At 39.9% G+C, this 8,187-nt stretch overlaps 2 protein-coding genes across 2 annotated transcripts; both read right to left on the bottom strand.

The window, feature by feature from the left end:
* Positions 1-1,306: 1,306 nt before the first annotated feature.
* On the bottom strand, positions 1,307-2,740 carry LOC134638349 (E3 ubiquitin-protein ligase TRIM35-like). The gene has a single exon (XM_063488858.1). The coding sequence runs from the start codon at positions 2,738-2,740 to the stop codon at positions 1,307-1,309; it is 1,434 nt and encodes a 477-aa protein (XP_063344928.1).
* A 1,598-nt stretch (positions 2,741-4,338) lies between these two features.
* Positions 4,339-8,123, bottom strand: si:dkey-174n20.1 (uncharacterized protein LOC796174 homolog). Its single transcript, XM_063489467.1, has 4 exons — positions 7,731-8,123; positions 7,299-7,541; positions 6,594-6,896; positions 4,339-4,744 (listed from the first exon to the last, which is right to left on the bottom strand). The coding sequence occupies exons 1-4, from the start codon at positions 7,849-7,851 to the stop codon at positions 4,485-4,487; spliced, it is 927 nt and encodes a 308-aa protein (XP_063345537.1). The 5' UTR covers positions 7,852-8,123; the 3' UTR covers positions 4,339-4,484.
* Between the last annotated feature and the right edge of the window lie 64 nt (positions 8,124-8,187).

The following is an 8,187-nucleotide window of genomic DNA, read 5'->3' as shown; positions in this document are numbered from 1 at the left end:
CAAAAATAAAAATAGTTTCAATTACAGTCATGACAATAAAAGAATATGACTTTAAGGACTTAACAACATTACTTCAGTTATAGTACACCAACATCTGTTGGTGTACTATAACTAAGGGAACACTGAATGACCTGCTGGTTTTTGTCCATAAAACTACTCATCTAACCACAAAATGATCAATTTCACCTGTGATCTTGTATCACCATTCCTCTCTGAGCTTTGTGTTGGTTCTTCTGTCACCTGACAAATAGGACATACATGACAATAAGAATAAAATGGGTAACTGCTTCAGTGTTTCTGTCAATTTGTGCAGATCTTGACTCAATAGTAATGTTTGTAGGGTGAGTGCATTTTTAAAACAATTTGTGCAAACTGCACTACAAGGTGGATTATTTGCAAAATCATGACTACCTCATGATATTTTGTCTCAAAAATTAACCCTATAAATATGTCAGTGCCATTAGGATGAAATTATTGTGTCACCAACATTTTAACGTTAGACATATAATTTTAACAGCCTCTGTAAACTAATATCCTGGCTTGCTCGAGGCTGCCGTTTTCTCTGACAGTTTCAATCAAAATTAGAAATGCTACTCTGAGACTGAGATAACTAATAGAGGGCGTCTGAGTTATGAGTCCAGTCCAGTTTATTGTTCAGATGAACACCAAGGTACCTGTAGCTGTCCACAGTCTCAATGTCCATACCTTGAATGTTCAGTGGTTGCAGTGGAGGATGTTTGTGCCTGCGGAAGTCTACCACCAGCTCCTTGGTTTTACTGGTGTTGATCTGGAGGTAGTTCAGCTGGCACCAGTCCACATATATATGTGACACATATGTGATAAATGTGATCAAGTTAGAAAAGTTCCTAAATGATTTAAAATTCAAGTTTCACCTTTTGAAAGGAATAAAAAAAATATGACACCTGTTCATGTATCTCAGACTGACACAGGAGCAGTCAGCAAAAGAGAGAGACTCTGATGTGAGCATGTCCAGAGAACAATATTAATAATCTGCTCCCACAAAGTAAAAATCCAGCTCAGGTTTTCACTCTTACTAAATCCTTCTAAGACCAATATCCTCATGTCATGCAACATCATCCTCCTCCTGAGATAAGGATGTTATTACATGACATCACACATAAACGAGGGCCAAGTCACGTTAAAAAAAAAAGAAAGAAAGGAAAATCTGAGTACAATTATCCACTTCAGGTACCAAAGAAAACATTTTGTTTTTTGTAAGAAATCAGAATAGAGAACTCAGCGAAAGTCCCTAAAGACTAACAATATTATTCACTTCTACATAAATTCAGACCACACTGGTCTGCGGAACCTGAGTCTTACAGATTTTGATATGAGAGGTTTTGGCTTCTCCCATGTTTCCAATATAAAAATATGGGAAGATTTTCTCAGTGAAAGTGTCTCTGTGAGTGTAGATGTGAGTCATGTCTTCAGGGTCATAGAAGGACACCTTCCCCCTGTCATAGTCCAGCTGGACTCTGATCCTCTGGAGACTCTTCTTCACTTGTAGAGGCTGATTACCATTGTTATATGTTCCACTGCGGTGCAGTAAACACCAGACTCCATCTTTTGGTGAAACAGACTGTTGGTTCTTGTCTACTGATTCTTTAATTACACCTAAAAACCAGCAAGGATGGTCTCCCACCTCCACCTCCCAGCTATGTTTCCCTGAGCTGAAGCCCTCAGAGCCAAAAACTTCAGGATAATTAGAGTATCTCTCTGGATTATCAGGAAGCTGCTGCTTTGTGTCTCCACATCTCACGCTGGTCAGATCATCAGACAGATAGAGACGGGGGTTTGCAGTGTTTGGGTCCAGAATGACAGGACTGAAGTGGACCTTCTCCTTCATCTTCTCCCACACTCTGAAGGACAGGTTGCCCAGGTGTTTGGCCACATCTATCAGTGCTCCTGAGACCAGCTGTGGATCTGACACTGAGCTCTGGGCTCTGGCTCTGCTCTGAGTGTCTTTATAACTGCTGAGGAATGGCACGCTGTGTTTCTGCAGCTCTTCTTCAACAGCAGAGATGCTGTCTGACAGAGAGGAGATCTGCTCCTCAATCATCTTCATCTCTCTGCTGATAGTCCTCCCCTTCTGCTCCTCTTCCTCCCTCAGAGCTGCCAGTCTGGACTCCTCTTCCTCTTTCAGGAACTGCTGGAGCTTGTTGAACTCTGCTCTGATCTGCCTCTCTGTGGACAACAGCTGCTTCTTCATGTGTTCCCTCATTTCATTGTATGTTTCCTCCACTTGTTTGTATTTGTTCCTCTTGTCCTGCAGAGACTTTAAGTCAGATTTCAGCTGCTCCTTCAGGTCACTGACTGCTTCTTCTACAGGAACCACTTTGTGACTTTGGTGGTGAGGAAACTCACACACAGGACACACAGCTCTCTGCTCATCCACACAGAATAGTTTAGATTCTTTTTGATGTTTATTACAAACCAGTTCCAACACCTTCTTTTCTTTTAGTGTCTCAGATGATCCACCTTTATGTCTTCCAACAAAAGAGTCAGCAAGTTCTTTGAGAGCAAAGTTCACCCCGGGCTTTCCTTTCGAAGATTTTCTTTTACAAATAGGACAATTTTTCTTTTTAGCTTGTTCCCAGAATTGTTGCAGGCAGCTTGAACAGAAGCTGTGGTTGCAGCTCAGAGACACAGGATCTTTGAAAGTCTCTGAACACACATGGCAGCTCAGGAAATTTTCAAACAGTGCATGCTTCTCAGCCATTATCGGTTTTTAAATTGCTGTCAAATGAAACACTCACCAAATTAAATTTCCCTGCTGTTTGTCTCTTACAGTCTTCTAATTAAGCATATCATAGGACGCGGTCCTCGATTACATATCTCATAAGATTGTGATGACATTCTGGTTTAAGGGAGTGTCAGAAACTTAAATGATGTTTGGAATTTCATTAGTTAATTATTAATGGAAAACACTCTGCCCTTTGATTTATTAGTACTTTTGACAGAACTAGGTGGGGCTGAAAACCTGTGCAATGCTCCCATCAGACTTTGGCCTTTGGATTTATTGTGAACTCAAACCTGATGAATTGAACAAATGTGGAAAACCTACTTTGTCACAGCACAGATACCTGTGATGAAAATAATGAATGTGAAGTGAATTTCAAATTCATTTTGATAAAATGTTTGGTTTCAGTTCATAAGGCGCTTTAATTCTCCACAAGCAAAGTGATAAAATAATTTGGTGATCTTGTGTCACATGAATCCCTCCTGCTTACTGCTGATTTTCACTTTAACTCATCTTTGGACTTTACTGACAGCTTTAATATCCCGATCTTTGCTGCATGCAGCATCTTAATAAACAGACTCCTCATGTATTTCCCTTTGGTTTGTGTTACTAATTTTTCCCCCAGTTGTATCAATTGAATGATTTTCTGTGTGCTACCCCCCATCACCTTTTTTTAAAGTGAATTTAACATACACTAACATCTCACTGTATTTATTGCCTGGTAATATATGATCAATATAGGCATTTTGTCAAAGTACAAGCTCCTAACATGCAGTGCATGTATGGATAAAAAGCTACTTCCAAACAAAAACTATCTTAAAATACATTTTACCAAAAAACAAGAAGTGAAAAACTCTAAATGTTAACAAACTGATGGTGAATTTACCCCTAAAACAATCTGTAAGGGAAGTGTTAGCATTGCTTTACCTGGTGGATATAAACACAGAGAAATGATGTCCACACAAATTCAGATGAGTTTTTGCTAATCAAATATAATATAAACAAGAAATGAAAGTTAGCAAATCAGCCTTGATACCGTTTAGGTGGTCAGACTGCTTTATATGCATGCACAAGCTTGTTCTTGTTCCACATAATGAAAAACACCATTCTTCATCTGTCTTTCTCCAGTGTTGTCAGCACTTGCTTCTTATATTTGAAATATCCTTTTCAGTTGACTCGCTACATATCTCTTTGTTTGATTTACAGTGTTTGTGTTTTTATGGTTTGGAGCTCCATTCAGCAAAGTTGAGAGTACTCAAATTTGCTTCCCTGGAGGAAAACTGACACCACATCTTCTTAACAGCATGGGTGCAATTTGATTCATTAACAATTTAAAAACTGTAACCCTCCCTATGAAGAGCCTTTAATACGGACACAGAGATCCAATCATATTTTGGTTGCTTTACCAAAATATAACCCATCTTGTTTGAATAATCACCACATAAATTATGCTATAAACCAAGTGTTTAAACCATTAAGTCACTGATTCATTAAATGAGTATTTATGTACAACTGCAAGAGAAATAAGGCAGAGTAAGTCTTCCACAAAAACGCACAAAAAATTGTGTTTGTGAAAGAAAATATTTTACTTGAAATACACAAGTACATAAAAGAAAATTTACACAGCAAAATGTTCATGAAAACATAACAAAATATGCATAAATAATATAGAAAAAGACAAGAAGGGGTGGGGTCATTTCAAATGTGCCTTCAGATTCCTCAGTTAAGCCAGTTTCACCAGTCTCTCACTGGCCTCCCACAGCTTTTTGGCCACACCTGCATCTTTTGCAAAAGGACGGAGCGCTGCAGGTCGGCAGTCGACGAAGTATCCCCCGCTGTGTTTGGCAGCTTCATCTGACACGGCGCAGTAGATGACAGTCTGAGCTCCAATCTCACATGGCACAAAAAACATCCACATGATCACCTGCATCAGCATCCGGAACAGGAAAGAGTAGTGGCATGTCCAGGCGCTTTGCACAAAACCTGGAGTAACATAAAAATCCAAGATATGAGGATAATTATTACATTTTTAGTAGGGGTGCAACGATACTCGTATCGATATTGAACCGTTCGATACAGTGCTTTCGGTTCGGTACGCATATGTATCGAACAATACAAAATTTTTGATTTATTTTTATCAACTTTTCTTCTGACGATGCTGTCTGTGTTGAGAGCTCAGTGGATCTGCATTCGATTTATCCGCCTAGGCTGCACTGTCGAGCGCAGATCCGCTGAGCGCAGGGCAAGCTAGCGAGACAGAAGTTGCTCGTTGCAACATGGCAAACTGAACCTCCCCCACCCTCATTCAGATCTGGCCTTTGGAACTATTTTGGTCTTCATGTGAAGTATGACCCTGAAGGTAAGCGCGTCATGGACAAAAGTAAAACAGTATGTCGGATGTGCCACGCAATGCTCAATTACATTGGTGGGAACTAGTGCGTTAGCGCAGTTAGCTTGTTAACGTGTTGACGCCGTCCAGCCCCACGCACGGGGCGATCCGCGGTAGCTTGTTAACGGAGATTTGCCGTGTTGTGGCCTTCATTTCAACGAGATTAACGCTGACAGCACTAGTGGGAACACAACGAATATGACTGCACATTTACGCCGACATCATCCTAGTGCAAAGACAAGTGGAAGCAGACAAAAACAACAAGTACACATGCTACAAACTTTACCCGAGTCATTTAGACAGCCGTTAGCACATGATTCTCCTTATGGGGACCTGATATGTTTAATATGCTGCTGAGAGTATACTACCCCAGAAGAAGCTATAGTATAGCTTTTATTTTGGAAAGAGCCATTTCTCTGTAATGAACTCCTTTTTCCAAAGATGACTGATTTCTCGATCAGATAGATTTATTACTTTGTTGTTTCAGCAACATTAAATTTAAAAACTGTACTTTTGAGTTAAAATATATATTTATAATTTTAATAAATGACAAATTAAAAAGGCATGAACATTTTTTTGTATCGAAAAAATATCGAACCGTGACACCAAAGTATCGAACCGAACCGAACCGTGAATTTTGTGTATCGTTGCACCCTTAATTTTTAGGTCTTTAAATAGTTGAATGACACAAGTTTGTATTTTTGCCTCTGTACATCACTACAGTGGATCAAACAGTCAAGATGCGGTGGAAGAGTTTGGTACGGTTAATTTCAGCTGTCATGCATGGTACCATTTTTTTCCTCATCCAGGTAATTAAATAAAAACGAAAAATCATAATCTCCTATACTGCTATTCTCTCTGATTGGTTTCGTGAGCAAAGGTGGATCTGACTGAAAAACCATGGACTATGCTCATGTGAAACGTGATTCATTAATAACACGGCAGACCCAAATGATTATCCCAAAGCAAACCCTTCTTTATTGCCTTCTCTGACTGTAAAGAGAACATAATTTACAAAAACAACTGCATGTTTCATTCAGTAAGTTGTGAAACTTGCACTTGAGATCTCAACAGGTTGTTCAATTCATAGATCAAGAAAAGTGAAAAGTTGTTTCCCAAAGACTAAGCACTTCTTTTTGCAAGCAGGAGTCGCCCCCTGCTGGCTATGAGAAACAATGCAGATTTAACCGCATCCAACATTGGTCTCACTTTTCAAAACCAGAAGAGACTTCCCAAATATTGTATAAACAGGAAGGGGAGAGGGTGTTTTTTTTAACAGTAAAACTGCAAGCTCTGTTTAGGAAAATGTACCTCTTGAAGGATAAAGATGGAAAGGTAAAACAAAATCTATTTATCATTTTTAACCATTCTACCTCAAGGCAAACTATAGAAAGAAGACATAATAAAAACTGATTAAAGAGAACTGTTGATAAAAGGTTTTACCAGGGTGCACAGCATATGAAGTCACTCCTTTCCCGTCAGTGATGCGAGCCAGTTCCTGACTGAAATAGATATTTGCCAGCTTGCTGCGGCAGTAGGTGAAGAAGGGAAGCAAGTTGTAATTGAGGTCCTGGAAGTCCAATTTCTGGTATTTGTAAGTGGAGCATGTGAGGGTCACCACCCGACTGGGGGCACACTCCTTCAGGCGAGGAAGAAGCAGGTTGGTTAGAAGGAAGTGCCCCAAGTGGTTGACGCCAAAACACATGCTGAAGCCATCGTCCGTCCAGTCAAGGATGCTGGGCATGCCTGCACAAAGAGAAAGAAAGAGATCAAAAAACAATGAGATGGTGAGGTGACTATAAAATCCTGCTGCTTTTTTGTTTGTTTGTTTTACATACAGTGTAGCTACAACACAGATGTTTATGACAATGTGTGCTGGGAAGCATCTGTAGGTTTAAAGTAAAACTATCAGTCTACAGTCTGAATAAGCTTCTGCTGTCACTGCTAAACTTTTCTATGCAGGATTTTCTGCACAACATCAGCAGCTTGCTTCTTTTGGATCAGACATGGAAAAACAAACCTAAATAGCGTAAGCTAATCAACTCCAATCCAAATACGATTTATTAAAAGGAAATAGTTCCTATTCTATATATTGCTTTTGATATTGTTTCATAGATCAAGAGACCTAAATGTGGTTGACACACTCACCTGCATTATTGATCAGGATATCAAGCTTCTTCTCTTTCTGGAGAAAGTTCTTAGAGAATTCCCTCACTGAGTGCAGGTTGGCCAGATCCAGCTCCATGTGAAGGACGTTCAGACTGTGACTCTTTAACTTGATCTCTCTGACGGCCGTCTCGGCCTTGTCTGGGTCTCTGCAAGCGATGACGACACGGGCGCCTCTCAGTGCCAAAGCAACAGCTGTCTCCTTACCTATACCTGAATTACCACCTAGGAAAAATGATAGGACATTTATATATTAGTGCTTATGTGAAATCTATTACTGTAACCCTGCTTGGAATAATCTAAGTTTTATTGTAATATTATTTAGTATTTTGACTTCTATTACAAACTTAAACCCCACTAACACTGCATCAACAACAAAGCTTACTAAAGGTGTGTGCTGCCCCACACATTTACCTGTTATAAGAACTGTTTTACCATCAAGTCTTTTCAGGTCGGTGAAATATCTCCTCTTTTTCATCCATTTCAGAATGAAGAAAAAAACTAAAGATGCGAGAATTGTGTAGAGAACATACATTTCCCAGCGAGCAGTCTCACCGACACTGATGTCTTTAAAACAACCAGCTGATGATGCTGTTAGCTGGTTAGCTTGTTAGCTAGATGACTGAGCGCAAAGTCGCATTTCCCCCCGTTATTCCGACATTTGGGTTCGTTGTCGCGGTAAACGTAGGAGACAGGAGATGAAGCAGGACGAATTTCAGACACAAATATAGCTTAATTTAATACAACAATCCAATGCTGCCCGTTTCGATTCATTTGCAGGAAGATGAGAGGTGTGCTCATGCGCGAACCGCTCGCCCTAAAATCTCGCGAGTTTATGCGTGGATAAACCCATATGTTAGTGGAGTGAACC

The sequence above is a fragment of the Pelmatolapia mariae genome, linkage group LG12 (assembly GCF_036321145.2).
Source record: "Pelmatolapia mariae isolate MD_Pm_ZW linkage group LG12, Pm_UMD_F_2, whole genome shotgun sequence".
Classification (NCBI taxonomy): domain Eukaryota; kingdom Metazoa; phylum Chordata; class Actinopteri; order Cichliformes; family Cichlidae; genus Pelmatolapia; species Pelmatolapia mariae.
The sequence above is the reverse complement of the archived record's forward strand: the minus strand, read 5'-3'. Positions and strand labels throughout refer to the sequence as shown.

Bases quoted from the DNA above. Each gene is read 5' to 3' on its own strand.
- LOC134638349 (XM_063488858.1), bottom strand. From the start codon at position 2,740: ATGGCTGAGAAGCATGCACTGTTTGAAAATTTCCTGAGCTGCCATGTG.
- si:dkey-174n20.1 (XM_063489467.1), bottom strand. From the start codon at position 7,851: ATGTATGTTCTCTACACAATTCTCGCATCTTTAGTTTTTTTCTTCATT. The intron at 6,897-7,298 runs GTGAGTGTGTCA...CTCTTTGTGCAG, and splicing joins TATCCTGATCAATAATGCAG to GCATGCCCAGCATCCTTGAC. The intron at 4,745-6,593 runs GTAAAACCTTTT...ATGTTACTCCAG, and splicing joins TTCATATGCTGTGCACCCTG to GTTTTGTGCAAAGCGCCTGG.